The following is a 27,091-nucleotide window of genomic DNA, read 5'->3' as shown; positions in this document are numbered from 1 at the left end:
ATATTAGAAAGTGGACGGTTCTTGCAGGGGAAATTTCCTTGTTGCTTCTTCCAGGGAGATTTATATTGCACAGCAATATTACCACCACCACCACCACCACTTCCTCTAGATGCACTCGGCTGTCCATCTCTCTTCAATTTATTTCCTTTCCTACCTCCATCTCAATTTCCTCTCTTCCTACGACTTTGTTGTGGGAATTTTCAGTGTCATTGTTCTGCTACTTTCATTGCCATTTGTCACTTCTCTCTGCCTGTGTAAGTCTCTGCTGATCATGTATTTTGTTTTTCTGATATTTTTTCTGAGTCCTTCGTATCTTTTGCTCAATATACGTTTTCAATTACTGAAACAACTTTAAAGTTTCTATTTTCGTTTCACTGCTCGTTTTTGTTTTACTTGTTCATTGACTACTGTTTTTGTTTGCAGGATCCATTTTCCGGTAACTGAATATGATCAACTACTTAAACTGAGTTACCTGGACTGTAAGATCAAATCAAATTGTCAGACATGTGTTGACACGGTCAAATATCTGACCGGAGTGAGTCCCTGTAATTACGTATGAAAATTGCATCTTGTAAATTATCAAGAATACATTTGAAGTTTCAAATTTTGTTTTTTTGAATTTTAGAACATGGATCTTCTATTCTTTTTACTTGTTCATTCAGTTCCTGTTTCATATGTGCAGCACCCAATTTGCAGCAACTGTTCTTCCTATGGCATTGAGCACCCAAAGAGCCTCTACATCTTTTCTTTCGAATGAATCAGCTTCTTTATGGAAGTATGATGTGTTTTTGAGTTTCAGGGGTGTAGACACCCGCAGGGGCTTTGTATCCCATTTACACCATGAATTGTCCAAGTGCCAAGGAATTACGACTTTCATGGACGATCGAGAGCTTGAAGGAGGAACAAGTATTCATCTTGAGCTCCCAAGTGCGATCAAAGAATCGCATATTGCAATTGTTGTTCTCTCACCAAACTATGCTTCTTCCAAATGGTGCTTGGACGAACTTACAACCATTCTTCGATGCATGGAATCCAGGAACTCAGTTCTGCCGGTCTTTTATCAGACAGATCCATCTGACGTCGGAAATCAACGGGGATGTTTTGCCGAAGCCTTCGCGAAGCATGAACAAAATTCGAGCAGTACCGAAGATAAAGAGAAGGTGGTCCAATGGAAAGCTGATCTAAAAAAAGTGTCCAAAATTTGTGGTTGGCACTCGAAGGAATCTAAGTAAGCATGCATGAACAACTTTAATTTCCTATGTCTTAGCAGAGTCAAAATTGGATGCTTCATTTATGTTTTTTTGATTGGTTATTTCATACCATGTAGGAGTGAAAGTGAGATTATACAACAACTCGTCAAAAGTGTGTGGAGGAAAGTGCAAGCTACATTCCCGTTGTTAGATCCCTCACAGGAGATAGTGGGGGTTAATTTTGGGCTTGCGCAACTAAGTTCGTTGTTAGCTCATGATGTCAATGATGTTCGCTTTATAGGGATAACGGGGATGGGTGGCATTGGTAAGACAACCCTTGCTAAGCTTGTTTATGATAGAATCTTCCATCATTTTGAAGTTCACTGCATTCTTGAAAACGTTAGAGAGGCTTCTACAGCAGACCCTACTCTAATTCGTCTTCAAGAAACACTTCTTTCACCGATGTTGAAAGAAAAGATTCTTACGCAACAATGGGGAATCAATTACACCAAGAGATGCTTACGGAACAAAAAGGTTCTTCTTGTACTTGATGATGTGGATCACATAAACCAACTACAAGTACTAGCTGGAAAGGACGAGTGGTTGGGCATGGGAAGCAGAATTATTATTACAACTAGAAATGAACGTCTGCTAGTCGAGCATGACATAACATTATGTCATAATGTTGAGGTGTTAAATGATGATGAAGCTCTTGCACTGTTTAGCCTGCATGCCTTTCAGAAAAATATGCCCGAGGATGGGTTTTTGGAACTATCCAAGTGTTTCATTAAATATGCTGGAGGCCTTCCATTAGCTCTTAAAACTTTTGGGTCGGCATTGTTTAAGAGAGGGCTAGATTTTTGGAATAGTACACGGGATAATCTGTCAAAAATTCCTAATACAGAAATTATTCATAAACTTAAAATAAGTTATGATGAACTAGAAGAGACGGAGAAGAGCATTTTTCTTGACATTGCATGTCTCCACAAAGGGAAGTACACAGAGGAAGTAATTGAAATACTAGATATTTCTTTTGGAATTTCTAGTAGTGCTATGATAGATGTACTAATTGAGAGATCTCTCCTCTATCAAAATCGCAACAATCGCAGTGATCCCAGCGAATGTATATGGATGCATGACTTGATACAAGATATGGCATGTGAAATTGTTCGTCAAGAGTCTAAAGAGCCTGGTCAGCGCAGTAGGTTGTGGCTTTACGATGACATCGATCAAATATTTAGGAAGAATACGGTAAGAAGTTAAATACCAAGTTTGGAAGAAGATATTGATTTCTTTTGACATTATATTAGACTTGAATGTGAAATTAATTTGTCCTTTTTTTCTTAATTGTTAGGGAACGGCAGCAACTGAAGCCATATCCTTTCGCTTGTCCAACGTAAAAGAGGTGCCCCAGTGGAATTGCGAAGCCTTCTCTAAGATGGAGAGACTGAGGTTTTTGGAATTCAATAATTTGATCTTTTCTTCAGGCCCCAAATCTCTTCCATGTTCCTTGAGAATTATAAATTGGAGTTGGTATCCTTCTAATTTTCTTCCAACAAGCTTTCGCCCGCACTTGCTTGGTAAACTTGAGATGCGTAATAGCAATCTTGTTCGTTTTTTGGGGGGAAAAGTGGTAAGAGTAGTTATGAACAAAAGATAATATTGGTTACTCACTAGTCAATACTCACCTTTTGAGTTTGTCCAATGATATTTTAACACATTATTTTAAAAAATAATAGACATGTTATTTAATTTTTCTTGAGTTTTAAAAACAAGGAACCCGTGGCATTTTTTTATTGTACAATCCCAAAGGTTCCAAATTTATTCCATATTCATTGAGAATAAATGCTATTTAATTTACAAAATAATCATATATTTATTTATTTATTATTTTGAATAAACTTTAAGGTTGTGGAAGCTAAGTATATGATCTGAACCTTATCGGTGGTGTTGTACAGGACTTGCCCAACTTGAAACGTATTGATCTTAGCTACTCCAATAAATTGAAAAGTACCCCAGATTTCAGTGGTCTTGCAAATCTTAAGAAGTTGTATCTTTGCGCTTGTAAGAATTTAGTTGAGATACATCCGTCTATTGCAGTCCTCAAAAGACTTAAAGTTTTGCAGCTTGATGGCTGTGAAAGCATTAAGAGCCTCCCAAGTAAGGTTGAAATGGATTCTCTTGAACATTTCAATCTTGGTGGCTGCTCAAATGTGAAAACGATTCCAGAATTTGGGGAGCAGATGAAGAATTTATACTTACTCAAGTTAGACAACACTGCGATCGAGAAAATACCTTCATCAATTGGACATGCGGTTGGCCTTAGGTATTTGTTTCTACGGAATTGCAAAAATCTCTTGTACCTTCCAAGGGCTATTTGTAATTTGAAGTCTTTTGAAGAGCTCGATGTGATTGGATGCTTAAAGATTGACAAACTCCCAGGAGACATGGATCACTTACGGTGGCTTAGAGTGGGACCCACTATGACAAAACCGCTTGTGGGTATGAAAAATCTCAAAAGTCTAATATTTGGGAGAAATTATGACATGGTTTGGAAGAGTAATGTTAAAGCCACTTGTGGATCAGATGGTAAAGCAAGGGATGGGTGGGGCCTTCGCCGCTTATTTGGACTTGAAAAGAGTCCCCCTGATCCTCCTCTTTGTTGTTGGCATTTGGTGTTGTCTTCTCTAAATCGTTTATGCTCCTTGACATTGTTAGATCTATCTGATTGTAATCTCCAGGAGGGGGATCTCCCTGATGATATTGGCTGCTTGTCCTTATTGAAAATATTGTCTCTCAGCAGAAATAATTTCGTCAGTCTACCTGAAAGCATTAGACACCTTTCTAAGCTTAGGGATCTTCATCTGGAGGGGTGTAAAAGCCTTCAAAAATTGCCACCTCTTCCATCAAACAGAGGATTAACGGTAGACCTGGACAATTGCACTTCCTTACGAAGTTTGTCAGGTGCATTCAATTTGTATGATGCTAGTGTCACTTGCCGGAATTGCATTGCATTGGTTCCAGATGAAGACTTGATTAATAGGTTTCTGAAATCTGTCATTCAGGTACTCTCTCTCTCTCTCTCTCTCTCTCTCTCTCTCTCTAAATAATTGATCTTTCTTCTGCTACAGGGATCGAAAATTGTAATCCCTGGAAGTGAAATTCCAAAGTGGTTCAATAATCAGAGTGTGGGACATTCAATAAATGTGGAGCTTCCTCCACCATCATGTACCAACTGGCTTGGGATTGCCTTCTGTGTTGTTTTTCAATACCAAGACCCTATGATACTAAATGTGGAGCTTCCTCGTTGGTATTGTTCCAGAATTCACTGTTCAGTGAAACTTGTTAGCCCTGAAACACTTTGCCCTGAATACCCTTGGACTACCTTATTATTACCGTCTCTTGTGTCAGAAATCCTTTGGTTATTTTATCTTCCTCGTCAATATTGTTTGCCTCGTGAAGATTGTCATCAGGTACAGTTTTTATTCGGAATTGACATACGTGATAATGTTTGGAGAGAACTAAAAGCAAACTTGAATATGGTGAAGAAGTGTGGGGCTCGTTTGGTGTACGAGCAAGATTTGAAAGAACTCAACCAAAAACTACTGAAACGAACATGCGAATATCGTGACGAGGCAGCTCCAAGTGGACCCGGAAGTGCTAGCTTCAACGACACAGAACAAATTTGCAAAAGGCGTTGTAACTAGTCACCATGTCACAAAAAATGCAAGTAAGTAACCATCGATTCATCACATCAGCATAATTGTCATCAAAATTATTTTTTGTTTCGACATCTTAGTAAATGTAATCGGTCTCTCGAGCTATATATTAAGATGGCTTTATTTACTGAAAGGGCAGAGTGGATAAGAATGTTGATGTATAAACACTTTTGCAGATTACTTGGGCATTAAGAAGATTGATTAACAATCTGATCATCTTGCCTAATGCAGCAAGTGGGTACCTTGGAAACTCGCAACGCCATGGGGGCTGCTCTGTCAGTCCTGATCTTAAGGTTCATTTTTCTGAAGACGCCACTAGCGTTAACATGTACACCAGGGGTTGAATTCTAATTTCTGTACTCTGCCAGAAATTGATTTGTTTCTGTCTGATTTTGTAACTAATGCAAACTTTTTTTTTGGTCATACTTTTTTTTTTTTTTTTTTTTTGGTCGAAAGCAAATCATACTAATTAACCAGCTAAGAAATATTCAAATAATCCTAGACCTAACAGACTTCTGTTGAGATAAGGATTAATCACACAAATAACAACCCTGACAATATGATTGGAAACTAGAAGTCTGACTTGGTCTAGCATCCCCCGGCAAAGGTGACAGATCATAGCACAACTGGAAGCTTGGAACCAGCGGTTTAAATCGAGATGAAGATAACCCTTCGTGAACAAATCAGCAATTTTAACAAATAAAATTGACTAGTAGCTCACCTCTAATCACCTTCTCCCTGACATAATGATAATCAACTTCTAAGTGCTTGGTTCTCGAGTGGAAAACCGGATTGGATGCTAAGGCAATGGAAGACAAATTATCACACCAAATCTGTTATCTTAGAAGATTTTAATGTATGTCCCTAAACAACGAACATAACCAAGGCAACTCAACGGCAGTGTATGCAAGTTGCCTATATTCAGCTTCGGTGCTAGACCTGGAAACCGCTTTCTGTTTCTTCGAACTCCACAACATTAAGTTTTTACCCAAGTATACACAGAAGCCTCCAGTTGAATGGCGTGTCTAGGTTCTCTACAAAATCTGAATCAGAGAACGCAGTCAATTGTACACCTCCAGGTCTATAAACAAGACCCTGATCATAGGTAGCCTTCAAATAACGTAGGATCCTCTTAACTGCCATCCAATGAGTGTTGTTAGGCGAATGCAAGGACTGACACACTTGGGTTTTGATGAAAACCATTGGCCATAACCTCGCCTTATGTCTCTTGATCGAACCATATACTTGTCGTTTTATCATGAATACCCACTAGTTTGGAAGAAGATTCATGGTGGGATTATAAGGAACAAGGCTCCAGGTACCATAGCGCTGCAAAGCACTAAATTCTTGAGCGGCAGCTTTCTTAAGAAAGAAGATTCATGTTAAGCTACTAAACTTCAAATTCAGTGATAAATACCACGTCTGAGACTCGTTATTTTCAAACAATTGCCTGCCGGAACCAGCGTGAGGACCAAATTCGAAACCTATCAACATTTAACTTACAATTAGCTAAATTCTTAATGCTTAAAGATTTAGTTTCCTTTTTCTAGTAGAGCTAATCCACCTAGACTGTAAAAAATTAAGAAAGTAATAGGCATGATAATCTATCTGATCATAATTAACTACCGTTTGGTTCCTTAGAAATCAAAGGAAAATATTCCAACTTGTTCTTGTACTCTCAGTTTTTCAACTTCCAAAAACAACCAAGAAACTAAATGAACACATATGCAAATACACACACATACACATAAAATGCAAACAAACATATATATATATATATATATATATATGTATATGTATATGTATATGTATATATACTACAGATGAGGAGATGGGGACCTGGAGAGTAGGAACTGTGAAGGCCGCCTCTAGCAGTGGAAGGACGAAGAAAAGAGGAGAAGCTGCGAGAGGAAGAGGATGGAAAGAGCAAGCTCCATTCTGTGATCTTTGAGGTTGACGATGGAGACGATGGAGCTGGATTCAGGAAGCCATTGCCGGAACTTGGAAGGAGCTAAAGACGATGAAAACGTGACGACGAATGTCGGAGATGCTAGATCGCGGGAATATGGGCTGCAAATTCCAATGGAAGCAAGGTAACGGGCTCTTTGAGCTATGGGTTGCAAATGGATCTCGGCCCATTTACAACAATATTTTACATTATAGGGTTTGAAATTTTCATTTTTATTTTTTGTAACAACAATATTGTCTACATTAAGAGAGAGAAGGTATGCTAAGCCTCATAATAGGCTAATAATAATGTGGTTTAAATTCTCTTTTGATGAGAATCGAACCTAAGGCTATCTCCAACCGAAGGCTGGCCAGAGGGCTCGTTTTAGCCCTCTGGCCCTCTAAGATATTAATATTTTAATGAATAGTACAAAGCCATATTTGTCTTCATCTCCAACCGAGGGCCAGATGGCTCGTTTTAGCCCTATCAAAAAACTATCTCCAACTGAGGGTCAAAAAGCTATAGTATGGAATGTGAAAAATCGAAATAAAATTAGATAAGACAATATGGAATGATGAAAAATATGAGAGAAATGATGTAGGAAAAAAATTGGAAATTAATAAAAATAAAAAAGTGGGTTGTTAAAGAAAATTAAAAAATGGGCTGAGACCAAAAAAGTTCCTAAACCCTAAACCTAAAGTGGGATGAAAGAACCAAAAAAAAAAAAAAAGAAACTGGACTTGGCAAGTGGCAAAAAAAAAAAAAAAAAAAAAAAAAAAGAAACTGGACTTGGCAAGGGCTAGACGGCTGGTTGAAGATGGCCAGCCTGTTGGCCTTCTGGCTCGTTTTTGTCCTGTGGGGCCCACGAGCCCTTTGGTCTAGTCCTCAGTCGGAGATGGTTTTCAGGCTATTTTCGGGCCTCTGCCCTCTGTTGGAGATGGTCTAAGACCTCTCACTTACAAGTGAAAATGAATACCACTAGATCATAGTACTAAGTGGCCATTATAAAATTTGAATTAAATTGAAGAAAAATGTCGCTAAACTATATTAGTAGTGACAAATGATTTTGGAAGTAGTTGTCTATTTCTAAGGGAAGTACTAGCTGCCGAATGATTTTGGAAGTAATTATCTAAATGTTCTCTTGTATTTACTAACTCGTAAAAACTCGGAAAAATGTTATGTTTTTCTTTAAATTCGTTATCAAATACCTAAATGTTCCATGCTTACTTTTGCTATAGTTCTTGAGGACTAGAGCAATGTTGACCAACCTCTTGTGACAAATGTTGAATAGAATTTAGAGTTAGAAGTGACAAAATATTTTCTCATGTTGCTACCAAGTACGTATCAGATATGATCGGTTAAAGAAAGAAGATGAATGATTAAGCGAGATTTTACCTTAGATACCAATAAAATGCAACTGTGAAATTTTATTACAGAAAAGTTCTTTGAAGACCTCTTGCTTCTGCTATAGGTCTTGAGGACTAGAGGTAATCTTGACCAATCTCTTATGACAACTGTTGAACTGAATCTAGAGAGTTAGAAGTGACAAATTATACTCAGTCTGAAATATTGTAGCCTCCTCCCAACCCTCAACCAATTGAATGTAGCCATCAAATTTGAGTTATTCCAATTATTGCTCTTGCTTGCAAAGAATGAAGTTAATTCGTCAGCAACTGCATCATGCACGGTGTTATCTTCAACCATCCACTCTTTTTCAGACCACTGAGGTTTGGCTTTAGTTAGAGGTCATCAACATCAAGATGGCCAACCAAGAAATGTCAAAAAATCTGGACATGTGTAAGGCTACTTTACCAACACCTAATGCATTGCATGTCAATATACATGATCTGGATCGATCTCAATGGTTAATTATTATTTGATTGCGTTGTTAATCAACTTTGTTAAAATAATGACACAATTCAGCTACTAGTATTGAGTCAACTTCTGGTATTGAGTCGCAGACAAACGACCACCGATTCCCTTAATTTTATAATTAGTAAATTGTTAGTGCTAAGACGATACATAATATATTCCTTCATGATGAGCCTCTTTTGTCTTTGTCCTATCGTTCTAGAGTCTTCTTAAGGGAGGGGTCGATTCGTTTCCCTTGGGGTGGATTTACCGTGTTAACCCTTTATACGTACTTGCATTTTTCTTCTAATGATAATCTTAATTCAATAAATGTTCGGTGAGTTTTCATGCATTGATAACTAAGAACCTGAAAACAAAACAATTATCAACTATCATTGACTAGAAACAGTAGTAATATTTATGATAAAATATATATATTATTTCGTACAAAAAATATATGAATTTGCCACTTAATAATACGGTCTAGTGGTATTCCTTTTCACTTGTAAATGAGAGATCTAAGTTCAATTCTCGCCAAAGCGAATTTGAACCATATTATTGTTAGTATATTGTGAGGATAAGCTCACCCCCTCCCTCTTAGTGTAAAAAATATTATTTGTTCAAAAAATAAAAATGTAAACATAAAAATATATATGGTGTCTTCTTTAGAGCACTCTCTCTTGTGATATCTACATTCATACCATCACAATACCAAATGACGATTTTTTTTTTCTTTTTGGTTAACATAAAACAAATAAAGGATTCCACCTGAATAATTTTAGGGCACCTGAATAATTATGAAATGAAGCGTAAGAACATAAAAACGAAACAAGAAACTAAAAAGTGGAAAGAAAGAAAAAAAAAAACCAATTGGAAGAATCACCCTCCAAACTGGAACCAAATCTCTCGTTTACATGCATTGAATTAACATGCCAGGATAGAAACCCGCCACGTATGTTGGTATGTTGGTATGTTGGTATGATGGTATTGCATGCATGATCATCTACATTTTCGCCATCATCATCGATGATTCATCCATTCAAACACCTTCCCAAAGCGGAAGGGACGAATGGGCCCGGAGGCTGCCAATAGCAGGTGGGACCCACACGGATCACGAGCCAAGTGGAGAGAAGATGGATGAGCGGAGCCGGGAAGGAAGGGAAGGAAGATATATTGCTGGCACAGTGTTGCGCCACGTCGCTTAAACACAATATTTGAGATGTGATGACTCGGTTATTATTAATTTACGTATATCTGGAGCTGCTCGCTGATTGGCTGGTGGAGGAAGAAAATATCTTGGCGCGATGCTCAGCCACACACACGACCACGAGATATTTGGGTCCCTGACAGACCGTCAAGCGCAGCTGCCCGTTCTTTGTGTCACCAATTTTTTTCACATTTTCAGTAAACACATAATTATATCAAATTAGATTATATAATTCTTGTTAAGCTACTAAGCTTCAACTTTAGGGATAAATACCGCGTCTGAGCCTCCTTATCTTCAAACAATTGCCTGCCGGAACCAGCGCGAGAACCAAATTCGAAACCTATCAACATTTAATTTACAATTAGCTAAATTCTTAATGCTTAAAGATTTAGTTTCCTTTTCTAGTAGCGCTAATCCACCTAAAATGTAAAGAATTTAAGGAAGCAATAGGCATGATAATCCATCTGATCATAATTAACTATCGTTTGGTGCCTGAAATATCAAGGGAAAAATTTTCAATTTACTTCTTGTTCTTGTAATCTCAGTTTTTCAACTCCCAGAGAACTAAATGCACACACATGAATATATATATATATATATATATATGACAGATGAGGAGATGGGGACCTGGAGGGTAGGAACTGTGAAGGCCGCCTCTAGCAGTGGCAGGACAAAGAAAAGAGGAGAAGCCTGAGAGAGAGGAAGAGGACGGAAAGAGCAAGCTTCATAATGTGATCTTTGGGGTTGACGATGGTGGCGATGGAGCTCCAGAATCGGATTCAGGAAGCCATTGTTGGAACTCGGAAGGAGAAAAAGAAGATGAAAACGTACCGACGAAGATTGGAGATGCTGGATCCCGCGGGAAAATGGGCTGAAAATTCCATTGGAAGCAAAGTAACGGGGACTTCGAGATATGGGTTGCAAATGAATCTCGGCCCATTTTTCAAACAGCCCGAACCAAACTAAATTCTATAGGTTAATTTTTTATTTTATTTTTTAATAAACAACAATATTTTACATTATAGGACTTGAGTTAAGTAAAAGATAAGTATCACTAACTATATAGGTTTGGTATTGACAAAATTGATTTTGGAAGTAGTTGTCTATTTCGAATGTAATTAATTAAATTTTCTCTTGTATTTACTAATCCGTAAGGAATTGAAAAAATGTTAGCTTTCTTTAAAATATCAAAATATCAGGAAGCATATCGACTAGGATGGCTAGTTGAGCCGATTCCCTTCTCTTACATTTTCATACTTCTAAGTTCTCTCATTCCTGATAAGTAAACATTGAATTAAGAGATATGGATCCAATGTTGCATATCGTGCTCATAAATAAGCCTTGGTAGGAGTCCCAGCCTAATCATGAATGAAATTGTCGCGCATATAGTGTCAATGTTTTAATGTTTAGGTTCATCAAAGAGTCGATTCCGCTTCCTACCTCTAAGTTGGTCAAACTAGCTCCGAAAGTAGTCCAAAGGTAAAGTAAGGCTCAATGAATATTTTGTGTTCGCACATCATCACATTAAACAATTTGGATGAGCGAAAAAAAATGAATGCGGATGAAGGCTAAAGAGCAACATTACATGCTCTGAAAACCATGACGCTCAAGCTTGTCTAGCTAAACCCATGCACAAGACAAGAGTGAAGAAGAAACATCTTGTTCTTTGTAATTTGATAACAAATTTTATGGTAATACAGATGATGACGAAGATGACTGATCAGAAACTGTTGCATTATTTGTAACAGCATGAAGGAGTCGAAACATCTTCTTAAATGTGAATGCACCAAAAGTCGGTTAAACTATTTGATGAGAATTGTGAAACTTCCGAAGATAGTTCTTGGTATACTGATGATGCCCGCAATTTGATTTGCCTCATTCAGAAATTTACGAGTACGCATCAACTTATATCTGGACTTTTATTCACAAATATGCACTTGTTACATAATTATTTAATTATTTTTGTTACTTAGCAAGGGATTGAAGACTATTCGTTAACGACATTTAGTTCAAATTATATTCCAGTTTCTCGAGAATTTTTGCAATGCATCGAGAATGAGCTTCCTTGAAATTCATAACTATTAATTCAAGTTCCCTTTCACACGTTTTTGGTTGTCAAGTTTTGTTCTTTTAGTTTGGTATTGGCCTAGTTCAGCTCTTCTTGTGGTTTATTCGTTATTTTTCCGGATTTGAATCCGCTCCAGACCTTAGTGTCTGGAGCCTCCTCCACCACACACAACCAACGGCCCTGATTTGTGGATGAGGAGGCTCCGGACACTAAGGTCCATTCTATTTTTCCAATCTTTATTTTGGCTCTATACACAACTGTTTATCTATTAATAGAGATGCTTACGTTCTCAATTTATCAAATAAGTAATCATTTGTTTGGGTTTACTTTTAGCTACACCCCTTAGAACTTCATTATGATCTCACTTTGTCTCATGTAACTCAAAAGTCACCACTTTACTAAAACTCAAAATCCGTTCCTCTTTAACTTGTAGATTCTCTCTTCTCCGTAAAACTTATTGGTTGAGCTGCTAAAACATATGTGGGATCCAACACCAAATAATACTATGTCACATGTGCATTAAATTTGATTATAAATCTCTATTATTCATTAACATTCAACAACCAGAGAATATTAAGTTTAAAAGAAATTGAAGAGATAAAAAAATAAATAAAAAAGAAAATGACCCACATAAGAAATTAACAGATCTAAGGCTATGTAAAGTGAATTTTGAGTTTTGTATAGGACTTCAAGTTTCAAGAGACAAAATGAGACCAAAATCGAGTTGCAGAGGCAAAGCGAAGCAAATTTTGAGTTTCATGGAGTTGCAACTTTTGAGTTGAGTAAAGTGAGATTAAAATCGAGTTTCATGGGATGTAACTAAAAATAAGGCCATTTGTTTACTTTCTTGGTTTGATCATCTAATTTAAATATTATTTGATTATTTTTCCAAATTTCCCTATAAACGTTGAAAGGCAAACAAACTCGTATTTAAGTACAAGGAAGGGTACATGATCCTGCTCTTGATGATTCAATATGTCATCAAATAATTTGGATTACAATGGTTTTTCAAATGAAACTAATGAAAATGGCTTCAAAACTTTGAGTTTTAACGAAAATGACAAAAAAATGTTGTAAGTGAATAGTATCGTGATTGACTTTTTAGGTAAAAATGTGATTTTTCGTTAAAGTGAATAATACCGAGAACTTTTCGTTAAAACTCCCTTGTTTCAAATACTACTTAGGCTTCAGATTTCATACAAAAATCGAAAACCTTCATTGCATCTGACTGGGAACAAATTTGGTGAGCCCTGGAGTCAGGGCTATACACTAGATTAGAATAGGGATGGTTCAAAAAACCGTATCAATACAAAACCGAACTAAACTGAAATTGGTTAGTTTGGTTTCGGTTTTTATGGTTCAAAAACCAAACCGAACCTAAGTAACACCTAAAACAAAGTCGTTTTTCTAATTTTGTCTTTTACGGGAGGACAGTGCGTTGTTGTGTATATATACACTTGTATAAACAAATTGTTGTGCTTTTATATAGATACTGAGGGTGTGGTCGGATTTCTTGTAAAAGTTGATTATCATTAACATAATTCACTCGATACAAATATATCAAAGGGCATATTGTGGCTCATACTTTTCATCGTACATAACATTGCTGTATTATTTATTAGCGGCTATCTGATCGAGTTTGCGTAAATTATCACATTACCAAAGTGATGTCTTTAATTTATTTCTGTGTCGTGATTAATAGTAAGGAAGAGTTCCTTTGCTGAACCATATGGTCCAATTATCTTTCTGCCTATTATGGGCAGAAATGGGTAATTGATCATTTTAGCCTCAATTGTTTTGGTAGAGTTTAATTGATATTGTTGTAGCCAGTGTCTTCGGACAAACATGTTTCATGCAGTACATTATTTGGGTTTGCTGCTAAGCCTTCGCGCAGTTTGATTTTATATTCCTGATGATATTTTTCAGATTTAAAAAAAAAAAAAAAGAATCAGGTTTTATATAAAACAAAACCGAATAGAACTGAAAAAAAAAAAACTTAAAAAAAAACTTAAAACCTACTCCTAAATTATAGAATTTCTCGACCATCTCATGCACTGCAGACTGGTTCCACAAATGATGAGAAAAGTTTTATAGTGGGTGACATAATTATCTTCCCCTGTTTTCTAAAAGAAAAACAAAATCTTCCTATTTAAAAAAAACAGAGACATGAACTCTTTTCTCAGCAGAAAGATTACACGTCCCAATAAGGAATGGAAATATGCCATAGTCGGTCTGCCACTTTTTTGGTAGAAAATAATTGTCCTTCAACTTTGGTTTTTCTCTTGAACGAGTTTGGAAAGTGGACAGCTAGTGTATGGAGATTTCCTTGTTGCTTCTTTCAGGGGGATTTACCTTGCACCAAAACGTTAGGTGTGACTCATATTTATCTCCACTTTTTAACATTGTGACAGTATAACACTTAATAGATTAATTACACTGTTATCTTGGCACTCACGTTTCACGTAAAGAAAAAGGATTGAGCGACGTTTAACCATAACTTCTCTTTCTTTTTTTGGACCATTACCAATTGTTTTGTGGGATGTGATATCTACACATCCTATTTTACTTCACACACATCATTTTAATTTTTAGTTGTCGAATCGGATGAATTAAAGAAGATCAACGCATAAAAATTAATAAAGAATGTATGAGAAGTAATTTGAGATATGTGAATAATATATCTCTTGTTTTGTATACGAAATTTTTACTGTACTCGAGAATATAAAATATTTTGAATATTTTAACAATTAAATATTTATGTAAAAGTACAAATATCAAAATATAACAGACATAACACCCTACAAACCACCCTAAATTTTTTATTCTTTTACTTGATTAGGTCATCCACACAATCATACAACCTTTTCTCTGTAAAAAGATAATTCATCATCTGACACTATGACCCACACTAAACCGTGTGGTCACCACCACCACTACTACCAACAGATGAACGTCCAAGTGTCCATCTTTCTCTGCTTTTTAGGAACCGTAAGGCGTTGGCTGCCTTCTTTTTCTCTGTGCTGATGGGAACCAAAAGAAAACCATCCACTGCCTTGTACTATTATTGGCTACATTATTTCTTTACTTTCTTTTTCACATTGGTAACTTGGTAACAAACGAATTAACGGAACATAATTAAGGAGACATGAATATATTATAATAAGAAAGTTGGGAACTTACGAGAAGTCTGACGTCTCGCATCCAATCGGTTTGGTGAGAAAAGCTGAAGAAAGATAACACGTCCCAACAACAACGAAGATTCCTGGAAATTTCTCATGGTTAGTCTTTCACCAATTTTTTTTTTTTTTTTTCTGGAAAATCCTTCTCCTTTAACTTTGGTAGTACATGTGTTGACGTTTATCCTTTAGCTTTTCCTCTTAAACAAGTGGGAACGGATCCGCTCCGGGAGCTTAGGAACAAGAGATCTAAGCCGTATAAATTTAATCCAATGATCTCTATTAATTCATTGTTCTGACCTTTCACACATAACCAACGGCCATGATTTATCTTACACACCAATCAGCAGGCCAGATCTCTCGATTTCTTGCATGGAGATTTCCTTGGTGCTTCTTTCAAGGAGACTTACATTGCACGAAAACTTTAGAGTAGTGTGGCTCAAATTTATCCCCACTTCACATTGTATTTTAACTTTGTGACCTGATAGCACGTAATAAATTAATTACACCACTGTTTTGACGTTCCCGTTTCAAATAAAGAAAGAGTGAGCAAGTATTTCTAATTGTTTACCATTTCTTATCTATAGCTTCTATTCTATCATTTTAACTATTAAATTTTTATTTAAAAATAGAAATATCAAAATATAACGGCTATAACAGTATACCTTACTATAGACCATCCTAAATATTTTATTCTTTTGCTCCTACTTCAGGTAAACGATCATATTAACTTTTCTTTGTCAAAAAAAAAAAAAAAAAAAATAAATAAAAAATCACACTCTAACACTATGACCCACACTAAACCGTGTTGTGGCCAACACCCCTACTGCCACTGGAAGCACTCGGGCTGTCTTTCTCTGCTTTTTTCAGAAACGAGAAAGGCTTAGGCTGCCTTTCATTTTCTCTTTTGCTGATGGGAACCAAAAGAAAAGCATCCAGTGCCTTGTATTATAGAGGTGGATTCTCTGCCCTTCTATTTTTATATATTCATCATGCCTTATGATGTATGATCATGGTTAAGCCACGTAAACATTTTATATTAAATTTGTTTGGTTAAAATGGTGTGGTTAAATTTGTTTCAAATACTACTTGGGCTTCAGATTTCATATCACAATCGAAAACACTTATCAATTGCACCTAACTGGGAATAAATTTGATGAGCCCTTGAGTTAGGGCTATACTGGATCAAAGAATTCTTCAACCTGCTCGCTCAGGCACTGCAGAACGGTCCCAAAAAGGATGAGAAAAGTTTCATAGTGGATGAAATATTGCACCCAATGAGAAAAGTTACAAAGAGACATGAAATTTTTTCTTAGAAGAAAGTTGGGAACTTACTCAGAAATATTGCATCCAATGACTTTGGTGAGGAGAGAAAAGGTAAAGAAAGATAACACGTACCTGCATGGAATCTTCCCAGAAATCTTTCCATAGGCGGTCTCCCACCTTTTTTGGTGGAAAACAATTTGTCCTTGCGACATTAGCATTACAATATAATAGTATTCATCTTCATTTATAAGTGAGAATTCTTATATTCGATTCTCGTCAAAGACGAATTTGAACTACATTATTGATACCCTATTGTAAGATTAATCACATTCTCTTATTTTTAACGTAGATAATATCGTTTATTAAAAAAAAAAAATACAATTTGTCCTTTCACTTTGGTAGTACATGTGATTAATGGCTTGCTAATAAATTAAGGTTTCATAATATGTTTCCCTTCAGATTTTCCTCTTGAACAAATATTGGAAAGTGTACAACTCTTGCATGAGAATTTCCTTGATATTTCTAAGAAATATTTTCTTAGAAGAAAGTTGGGAACTTGCTTAGAAATATTGCACCCAATCCCTTTGGTGAGGAGAGAAAAGGTGAAGAAAGATAACATGTCCCAACATGGAATCTTCCCGGAAATTTTCTCATAGTCGGTCTCCCACCCTTTTTTTGTGGAAAACAATTTATCCTTGCAACATTAGTACTATAATTTAGTGATATTCATCTTCATTTGTAAGTGAGAATTATTAGGTTCGATTCTAGTCAAAAACAAATTTAAACAATATTATTACTAATATATTGTAAGACTAAGCTCATCATTCTTCTCTCTTAGTATATATAATATCCTTTATTTAAAAAAAAAAAAAATTTATCCTTTCACTTTGGTAGTACGTCTGATTAATGACTCGCTAAAAATTAGGGTTTCATAATAGATTCCCTTCAGCTTTTTCTCTTGAACAAGTATTGGGAAGTGTACAGTTTTTGCATGGGAATTTCTTTGTAGCTTCTTTTAGGGAAGTTTACATTGCACCGAACAGTAGAGCGGTGTGACTTAAATTTATTCTTTTTTTGTATCGCATTTTAATTTTATGACATGATAACACGTAAAAGGTTAATTACATTATTATTTTAATGTTCCTGTTTCATAAAAAAAGAATAATTCACCATCTGACATTATAACCCACTCTAAACCTTGTGGACACCAGCGCCACTGCTACCAAAAGAAAAGCATCCAATGTCTTAAAATATTGCTGCTTGCAGTCATCACGCGGCTTTCACATGGAGCTATTAAATCCAACACTAAGCATCGGCTTAAGCGATTAAACAAAGATCGTTTGACCGTTTCATTTTTCCGTCTAACGAGAAATTTTATTAAAATAAATATTAGATTAATTATCGACGGAGCATGAATTCATATCGTCATACAAAAATTCAACATTTTTTTTATCATTGTTGTAAAGGATCACTTGCAAAAATAAATTAATCGTTAACGGTATTCAAACTCACACCGTTATGTAAAAATTCAGCTCCTTTCTATCACCATGAAACGTGGCCATTTGCTATGGCTTCGCTTTTTTTTTCTGGGACCACTACCAATTGTTTAGAATTCATGCCAGTAGGAATTCATGGCCATTCGAAACGATTTAAGGCCAATAGGAATTCATGCCTTGAATATATGCATCACGTGGCTTTCACGTGGAGCTAAACAGCCAATCAACTGGCTTGAGTCAAAGTTAGCCCAAGATCCTGTCCGGATTTTTTCGTAAATTCCATCCGTTTATTGTATGTATGCAATCAGATTTTGTCAGGTAATATTTATATTTAATTTTAAATAAAAATTATTTAAAATAATTTATGACCACACGATATACAATAAACAAACATGATTTACGAATCCTAAACCCTCACAAAAAAGATCCAATCCGAATTCAAAGTTAGTGGCCTAAATAAGGGGTGTGATATCCACACACCCCTTTTAACTTCTCACAAACTCCTTATTAATTTCTGTTCTTAGATATTTTTCAATTCATTCGATCCAACAGTTAAAAATAAAAAAATGTATTTGAAAAGTAAAAATGATGTGTGAATAACACATCCCACTAAATAATCTTGGCTGCTTGATGCCTTGAACAAGGCAATCACGTGGCTTTAACAGCCAACTAATGAGCTTTCACATGGAGCTATTAACAGCCAACTAATGAGCTTGAGTCAAAACAAACGGCCCAATCGGAATGTGGCAGAGCCACTAAATTCAACAGTAAGCGTCAGGGTTAGCGTGATCAAAAATTGAAAGTTAATTAAAAATAAGACTATCTGTTATCTTCTTCCCTTTAGCTTGTTCTCTTGAACGAATATTAGAAAGTGGACAGTTCTTGCAGGGGAAATTTCCTTGTTGCTTCTTCCAGGGAGATTTATATTGCACAGCAATATTACCACCACCACCACCACCACCACTTCCTGTAGATGCATTCGGCTGTCCATCTCTCTTCAATTTATTTCCTTTCCTACCTCTATCTCAATTTCCTCTCTTCCTACGACTTTGTTGTGGGAATTTTCAGTGTCATTGTTCTGCTACTTTCATTGCCATTTGTCACTTCTCTCTGCCTGTGTAAGTCTCTGCTGATCATGTATTTTGTTTTTCTGATATTTTTTCTGAGTCCTTCGTATCTTTTGCTTAATATACGTTTTCAATTACTGAAACAACTTTAAAGTTTCTATTTTCGTTGCACTGCTCGTTTTTGTTTTACTTGTTCATTGACTACTGTTTTTGTTTGCAGGATCCATTTTCCGGTAACTGAATATGATCAACTACTTAAACTGAGTTACCTGGACTGTAAGATCAAATCAAATTGTCAAATATGTGTTGACACGGTCAAATATCTGACCGGAGTGAGTCCCTGTAATTACGTATAAAAATTGCATCTTGTAAATTATCAAAAATACATTTGAAGTTTCAAATTTTGTTTTTTTGAATTTTAGAACATGGATCTTCTATTCTTTTTACTTGTTCATTCAGTTCCTGTTTCATATGTGCAGCACCCAATTTGCAGCAACTGTTCTTCCTATGGCATTGAGCACCCAAAGAGCCCCTGCATCTTTTCTTTTGAATGAATCAGCTTCTTTATGGAAGTATGATGTGTTTTTGAGTTTCAGGGGTGTAGACACCCGCAGGGGCTTTGTATCCCATTTACACCATGAATTGTCCAAATGCCAAGGAATTACGACTTTCATGGACGATCGAGAGCTTGAAGGAGGAACAAGTATTCATCTTGAGCTCTCAAGTGCGATCAAAGAATCGCATATTGCAATTGTTGTTCTCTCACCGAACTATGCTTCTTCCAAATGGTGCTTGGACGAACTTACAACCATTCTTCGATGCATGGAATCCAGGAACTCAGTTCTGCCGGTCTTTTATCAGACAGATCCATCTGACGTCGGAAATCAACGGGGATGTTTTGCCGAAGCCTTTACGAAGCATGAACAAAATTCGAGCAGTACCGAAGATAAAGAGAAGGTGGTCCAATGGAAAGCTGATCTAAAAAAAGTGTCCAAAATTTGTGGTTGGCACTCGAAGGAATCTAAGTAAGTATGCATGAACAACTTTAATTTCCCATGTCTTAGTAGAGTCAAAATTGGATGCTTCATTTATGTTTTTTTGATTGGTTATTTCATACCATGTAGGAGTGAAAGTGAGATTATACAACAACTCGTCAAAAGTGTGTGGAGGAAAGTGCAAGCTACATTCCCGTTGTTAGATTCCCCACAGGAGTTGGTTGGGGTTAATTTTGGGCTTGAGCAACTAAGTTCGTTGTTAGCTCATGATGTCAATGATGTTCGCTTTATAGGGATAACGGGGATGGGTGGCATTGGTAAGACAACCCTTGCTAAGCTTGTTTATGATAGAATCTTCCATCATTTTGAAGTTCACTGCTTTCTCGGCAACGTTAGAGAGGTTTCTAACGTTGATCTTCAAAAAAGACTTCTTTTCCCGGTGTTGAGGGAAAAGATCGAAGAAATTTGGGATGAAGAGCACGGAATCATTTTCATTAAGAAGTGCTTACACAACAAAAAGGTTCTTCTTGTACTTGATGATGTGGATTGTTGTGCCTTGGCCCGTTCGTTAGTGCGGAACCGAGATTCAGATTACAACCTCACCAAAAATCACACACAGTTGAACAAAATAAAGTACAAGAAATAAAGACACAGAGAAATTTACGAGGTTCGGCAAAAAAACTGCCTACGTCCCCGGAGAGATATTGCTCTTCACTATGAAAATAACAGTACAAGTATACATGAGTTAAATCGATATAACTCAATCCCATATCCCTTGTACACCCACTCACAGAATTTTCCCAAGAGCCTCACTCTACCCCAAGAGTTCTTTCACTAGAATACTTTTCACTCTAGCTCTCTTGATTTTCTCTCAACCCATGTTCAACCTTTTCCATGGGAGAGCCGAATGCTCTCCCCTTGGATGCTCTCACAAAAGGAATGCTCAAAAACAAATGGTGCCCTTCCTTCTTTTTTTTCTCTTCACTCGGCTGCACCCTTCATTCCCTTTAAAAACAACCAAATACAAATAAAATAATAAGGCTACTTGCTAGCCTTTCCTTTTCTCCTCAAAACAAGGAAAGCAACAATGATTTTGTCCACCTTATTATTTTATTAGCCGAAAGTGGATGTGAGTTGGCCACTTGGCCACATATTCCAACAATCTCCACCTTGGCCAAGTTCCAAAATTCATTGGCCTTACGTACCAGCATGCACACTCTGAATCAACCTCGTTGGTCCTGTTCCGATTCAGTCACTGCCAATGCATGTGCAGCTGCTGCAAGCTAAAAATCACCATTTAGCTTCAGACAGGATCTCAACACATCCTCGTCTCCTGCAGCAGGTTTTCCTCCTCTTCATTGTCTGCAACCTGGAAACTCGTCAGCGCGCCTATTTCCAGCAACAACCCATCGAGCCAGACAAAATTCCCACACTTCCTCCTACCTCAGGACCTTCTCATCACCTGTGAATCCCATAGCTCCACCTGCTGCAAAACCCCTGCAACACTTGAGACTAAACATCACCAGGAGAAGTGTTGCTTCGAGTACCTAGAGGGCATACTCAAAGTCTTCCACCACAAACTTGCTAACCCAGCCTTGCACCCGTAGCACTGTGGACCCTTGCCTCCGGAACCGGATCCGAACCTGCTGTCTCTCTCAGATCCTCTTTCCAATTTTCTTCCACGATTTCAACCTTGAATAGCTTAAGCAGTCTTGTGCCCACCATCATCCATGGTCTCTTGTGTGTATCATTCCACACCAAAGAAGCTTGCACCTGCTCCAAACTTACTGTTTCTTTCCTTGCAGTAAAGTTTCACAAGGTTCTCGTACAAATCTGAAAGTGAGGTAAGAAGAAAGAGGCCTTTGTCTTCTTCCTCAACATCAACTTTCGTAGTTGATCCAAGCATCCCTAAACACGGCTTCCATTTCTTCAGACTTCCATTACTCTCCTTTACCAAGAGCAAAACCGCCTCTCCCTTTAAACTGCTCAACTGAAAATTCCATGGTGAACAACAAATCTGGACCTCCAACGAACCAAAGCCCCCAACGATGCTCTGATACCAATTGTTGTGCCTTGACCCGTTCGTTAGTGCGGAACCGAGATTCAGATTACAACCTCACCAAAAATCACACACAGTTGAACAAAATAAAGTACAAGAAATAAAGACACAGAGAAATTTACGAGGTTCGGCAAAAAAACTGCCTACGTCCCCGGAGAGATATTGCTCTTCACTATGAGAATAACAGTACAAGTATACATGAGTTAAATCGATATAACTCAATCCCATATCCCTTGTACACCCACTCACAGAATTTTCCCAAGAGCCTCACTCTACCCCAAGAGTTCTTTCACTAGAATACTTTTCACTCTAGCTCTCTCGATTTTCTCTCAACCCATGTTCAACCTTTTCCATGGGAGAGCCGAATGCTCTCCCCTTGGATGCTCTCACAAAAGGAATGCTCAAAAACAAATGGTGCCCTTCCTTCTTTTTTTTCTCTTCACTCGGCTGCACCCTTCATTCCCTTTAAAAACAACCAAATACAAATAAAATAATAAGGCTACTTGCTAGCCTTTCCTTTTCTCCTCAAAACAAGGAAAGCAACAATGATTTTGTCCACCTTATTATTTTATTAGCCGAAAGTGGATGTGAGTTGGCCACTTGGCCACATATTCCAACATGGATCACATAAACCAACTACAAGTACTAGCTGGAAAGGAAGATTGGTTTGGCATGGGAAGCAGAATTATCATTACAACTAGAAATGAACGTCTGCTAGTCGAGCATGGCATACCATTATGTCATAATGTTGAGGTGTTAAATGATGATGAGGCTCTTGCACTGTTTAGCCTGCATGCCTTTAAGAAAAATATGCCCGATGATGGGTTTTTGGAACTGTCTGAGTGTTTCATTAAATATGCTGGAGGCCTTCCATTAGCTCTTAAAACTTTTGGGTCGGCATTGTTTAAGAGAGGGCTAGATTTTTGGAATAGTACACGGGATAATCTATCAAAAATTCCTAATACAGAAATTATTGATAAACTTAAAATAAGTTATGATGGACTAGAAGAGATGGAGAAGAGCATTTTTCTTGAGGTTGCATGTCTCCACAAAGGGAAGCACAGAATGGAAGTAATTGAAATACTAGATATTTCTTTTGGAATTTCTAGTAGTACTATGATAGATGTACTAATTGAGAGATCTCTCCTCTATCAAGATCGCTACAAACATATATGGATGCATGACTTGATACAAGATATGGCACGTGAAAGTGTTCGTCAAGAGTCTAAAGAGCCTGGTCAGCGCAGTAGGTTGTGGCTTTATGATGACATCGATCAGATATTTAGGAAGAATAAGGTAAGAAGTTAAATACCAAGTTTGGAAGAAGATATTGATTTCTTTTGACATTATATTAGACTTGAATGTGAAATTAATTTGTCCTTTTTTTCTTAATTGCTAGGGAACGGCAGCAATTGAAGCCATATCCTTACGCTTGTCCAACGTAGAAGAGGTGCCCCAGTGGAATTGCGAAGCCTTCTCTAAGATGGAGAGACTGAGGTTTTTGGAATTCAATAATTTGATCTTTTCTTCAGGCCCCAAATCTCTTCCATGTTCCTTGAGAATTATAAATTGGAGTTGGTATCCTTCAAATTTTCTTCCAACAAGCTTTCGCCCGCACTTGCTTGCTAAACTTCGGATGCGTAATAGCAATCTTGTTCATTTTTTGGGGGGAAAAGTGGTAAGAGTAGTTATGAACAAAAGATAATATTGGTTATTCACTAGTCAATACTCACATTTTGAGTTTGTCCAATGATATTTTAACACATTATTTTAAAAAATAATAGACATGTTATTTAATTTTTCTTGAGTTTTAAAAACAAGGAACCCTTGACATTTTTTTATTGTACAATCCCAAAGGTTCCAAATTTATTCCATATTCATTGAGAATAAATGCTATTTAATTTACAAAATAATCATATATTTATTTATTTATTGTTTTGAAGAAACTTTAAGGTTGTGGAAGCTAAGTATATGATCTGAACCTTATCGGTGGTGTTGTGCAGGACTTGCCCAACTTGAAACATATCGATCTTAGCAACTCCAATAAATTGAAGAGTACCCCAGATTTCAGTGGTCTTCCAAATCTTGAGGAGTTGTATCTTTCCGTTTGTAAGAATTTAGTTGAGATACATCCGTCTATTGCAGTCCTCAAAAGACTTGAAGTTTTGAAACTTGATGGCTGTGAAAGCATTAAGAGCCTCCCAAGTAAGGTTGAAATGGATTCTCTTGAATATTTCAATCTTGATGGCTGCTCAAATGTGAAAACGATTCCAGAATTTGGGGAGCAGATGAAGAATTTATACTTCCTCGTGTTAGACAACACTGCGATCGAGAAAATACCTTCATCAATTGGACATGCGGTTGGCCTTAGGCATTTGTTTCTACGGAATTGCAAAAATCTCTTGTACCTTCCAAGGGCTATTTGTAATTTGAAGTCTCTTGGAAACCTCGCTGTGATTGGATGCTCAAAGATTGACAAACTCCCAGGAAACATGGATCACTTATGGTGGCTTAGCGTGGGACCCACTATGACAATGCCGCTTGTGGGTTTGAAAAATCTCAAAGTTCTAACATTTAAAGCCACTTGTGGATCAGATGGTACAGCAAGGGATGGGTGGGGCCTTCGCCGCTTTTTTGGATTTGAAAAGAGTCCCCCTGATCCTCCTCTTTGTTGGCATTTGGTGTTGTCTTCTCTAAATCGTTTATGCTCTTTGACATGCTTATGTCTATATGATTGTAATCTCCAGGAGGGGGATATCCCCGATGATATTGGCTCCTTGACCTTATTGGAAACATTGTATCTCGACAGAAATAATTTCGTCAGTCTACCTGAAAGCATTAGACACCTTTCTAAGCTTAGGGATCTTCATCTGGAGGGGTGTAAAAGCCTTCAAAAATTGCCACCTCTTCCATCAAACAGAGGATTAACGGTAGATCTGGACAATTGCACTTCCTTACGAAGTTTGTCAGGCGCATTCAATTTGTATTTTGCTTGTGTCACTTGCTGCAATTGCATTGCATTGGTTCCAGATGAAGACTTGATCAATAGGTTTCTGAAATCTGTCATTCTGGTACTCTCTCTCTCTCTCTCTCTCTCTCTCTCTCTCTCTCTCTCTCTCTCTCTCAATAATTGATCTTTCTTCTGCTACAGGGATCGAAAATTCTTATCCCTGGAAGTGAAATTCCAAAGTGGTTCAATAATCAGAGTGTGGGACATTCAATAAATGTGGAGCTTCCTCCACCATCATGTACCAACTGCCTTGGGATTGCCTTCTGTGTTGTTTTTCAATACCAAGACCCTTTACAAAATGTGGAGCTTCCTCATTTTTGTCGTTTCAAAATTCACTGTTCAGTGGAACTTGTTAGCCCTGAAAACCTTGGCCCACAATACCCTTGGACTACCTTATTATTACCGTCTCTTGTGTCAGAAAACCTTTGGTTATTTTATTTTCCTCGTCAATATTGTTTGCCTCGTGCAGATTGTCATCAGGTACAGTTTTTATTCGGAATTGACTTTCTTGATGATATTGGTTGGAGAGAACTAAAAGCAAACTTGAATATGGTGAAGAAGTGTGGGGCTCGTTTGGTGTACGAGCAAGATTTGAAAGAACTCAACCAAAAACTACTGAAACGAACATGCGAATATCGTGACGAGACAGCTCCAAGTGGACCCGGAAGTGCTAGCTTCAATGACACAGAACAAATTTGCAAAAGGCGTTGTAACTAGTCACCATGTCACAAAAAATGCAAGTAAGTAACCATCAATTCATCACATCAGCATGATTGTCATCAAAATTATTTTTTGTTTCGACATCTTAGTCAATGTAATCGATCTCTCGAGCTATATATTAAGATGGCTTTATTTACTGAAAGGGCAGAGTGGATAAGAATGTTGATGTATAAACACTTTTGCAGATTACTTGGGCATTAAGAAGATTGATTAACAATCTGATCATCTTGCCTAATGCAGCAAGTGGGTACCTTGGAAACTCGCAACGCCATGGGGGCCGCTCTGTCAGTCCAGATCTTAAGGTTCATTTTCTGAAGACGCCATTAGCATTAACATGTACACCACGGATTGAATTCAAACTTGTAGCAATTGATTTGTTTCTGTCTGATTTTGTAACCAATGCAAACTTGTAGTCCAGAAACAGAAACGTTGCTAAGGAAACAACACTTTTTGCTCAACAACTTTGGTTTGATTAAAACTTGGCTTTGGTGATGCAAAAACTAAGCATTGAGAGTATTTTTCCTGACATCTTTGGACAAAAAGTTGTAAAACTTAGAACGGTAGGTTTTCAGCTGAATTTGCGTACCCTTTCAAAACCCTATTTACACGGTAGTTTATGAAATTTAAACTTCTGTTGAGATAAGGATGAATCACACAGATAACAAACCTGAGAGTATGATTGGAAACTAGAAGTCTGACTTGGTCTAACATCCCCCGGCAAGTTGACAGATAGTAGCTCACCTCTAATCACCTTCTCCCTGACATAATGATAATCAACTTCTAAGTGCTTGGTTCATGAGTGGAAAACTGGATTGGATGCTAAGGCAATGGAAGACAAATTATCACACCAAATCTGTTATCTTAGGAGATTCTAATGTACGTCCCTAAACAACGAACATAACCAAGGCAACTCAGCGGCAGTGTATGCAAGCTGCCGATATTCAGCTTCTAGACCTGGAAACTGTTTTCTGTTTCTTCGAACTCCACGAGATTAAGTTTTTACCCAAGCATATACAGAAGCCTCAGTTTATCATCCACATAGATTAGTAAGATGAGATAAAATAAGGGCAATGAGGGAAAACGTTCAACACAGGAAAAGACCAAAATCTAAGAATGAAGTAACCTAAAATTGCCATAAATTACAAAGAAAAGTAGGGTTAAAGAATGTCATATACATGATAAACTTGGCTACACCAAGGTCCATTGGACCTATAGCTACACCAAGGTCCATTGGACCTATAGCTACACCAAGGGCGCAACCGTATCCCCATATACATGATAAACTTGGCTAAAGAATGTCGTTTTATATTTAAAGGTTG

At 37.2% G+C, this 27,091-nt stretch overlaps 2 protein-coding genes across 10 annotated transcripts; both read left to right on the top strand.

Annotated features, from left to right (window-relative positions):
- Window positions 1-15: 15 nt before the first annotated feature.
- On the top strand, window positions 16-26,250 carry LOC125475726 (TMV resistance protein N-like). Of its 9 annotated transcripts, XM_048580923.1 has the most exons (8): window positions 16-254; window positions 424-535; window positions 683-1,228; window positions 1,328-2,441; window positions 2,545-2,823; window positions 3,149-4,255; window positions 4,322-4,920; window positions 5,086-5,241. In XM_048580923.1, exons 3-7 carry the CDS (start codon window positions 711-713, stop codon window positions 4,895-4,897), a joined length of 3,594 nt encoding a protein of 1,197 aa, XP_048436880.1. In that variant the 5' UTR covers window positions 16-254; window positions 424-535; window positions 683-710; the 3' UTR covers window positions 4,898-4,920; window positions 5,086-5,241. The 9 variants fall into 9 exon arrangements, with proteins under 9 accessions (XP_048436880.1, XP_048436883.1, XP_048436884.1 ...); XM_048580927.1 differs by lacking the exons at window positions 16-254; window positions 424-535; window positions 2,545-2,823; ... (1 more) ...; window positions 4,322-4,920; window positions 5,086-5,241 and adding exons at window positions 22,670-23,338; window positions 23,442-23,720; window positions 24,046-25,113; window positions 25,194-25,792; window positions 25,958-26,250 and having other exon boundaries at window positions 578-1,228; window positions 1,328-1,754; XM_048580926.1 differs by lacking the exons at window positions 16-254; window positions 424-535; window positions 2,545-2,823; ... (1 more) ...; window positions 4,322-4,920; window positions 5,086-5,241 and adding exons at window positions 23,442-23,720; window positions 24,046-25,113; window positions 25,194-25,792; window positions 25,958-26,250 and having other exon boundaries at window positions 577-1,228.
- Window positions 18,785-22,330, top strand: LOC103929082 (disease resistance protein Roq1-like). Its single transcript, XM_048580954.1, has 4 exons — window positions 18,785-19,039; window positions 19,209-19,320; window positions 19,468-20,013; window positions 20,113-22,330. Exons 3-4 carry the CDS (start codon window positions 19,496-19,498, stop codon window positions 20,627-20,629), a joined length of 1,035 nt encoding a protein of 344 aa, XP_048436911.1. The 5' UTR covers window positions 18,785-19,039; window positions 19,209-19,320; window positions 19,468-19,495; the 3' UTR covers window positions 20,630-22,330.
- Window positions 26,251-27,091: the final 841 nt, after the last annotated feature.

This window comes from the organism of the source record quoted next, unplaced genomic scaffold (assembly GCF_019419815.1).
Source record: "Pyrus x bretschneideri cultivar Hongxiangsu unplaced genomic scaffold, Pyrus_bretschneideri_v1 Contig16, whole genome shotgun sequence".
Classification (NCBI taxonomy): domain Eukaryota; kingdom Viridiplantae; phylum Streptophyta; class Magnoliopsida; order Rosales; family Rosaceae; genus Pyrus; species Pyrus x bretschneideri.
The sequence above is the reverse complement of the archived record's forward strand: the minus strand, read 5'-3'. Positions and strand labels throughout refer to the sequence as shown.

Bases quoted from the DNA above. Each gene is read 5' to 3' on its own strand.
- LOC125475726 (XM_048580922.1), top strand. From the start codon at position 675: ATGTGCAGCACCCAATTTGCAGCAACTGTTCTTCCTATGGCATTGAGC. The intron at 1,229-1,327 runs GTAAGCATGCAT...CATACCATGTAG, and splicing joins TGGCACTCGAAGGAATCTAA to GAGTGAAAGTGAGATTATAC. The intron at 4,256-25,193 runs GTACTCTCTCTC...CTTCTGCTACAG, and splicing joins TTCTGAAATCTGTCATTCAG to GGATCGAAAATTCTTATCCC.
- LOC103929082 (XM_048580954.1), top strand. From the start codon at position 19,496: ATGGCATTGAGCACCCAAAGAGCCCCTGCATCTTTTCTTTTGAATGAA. The intron at 20,014-20,112 runs GTAAGTATGCAT...CATACCATGTAG, and splicing joins TGGCACTCGAAGGAATCTAA to GAGTGAAAGTGAGATTATAC.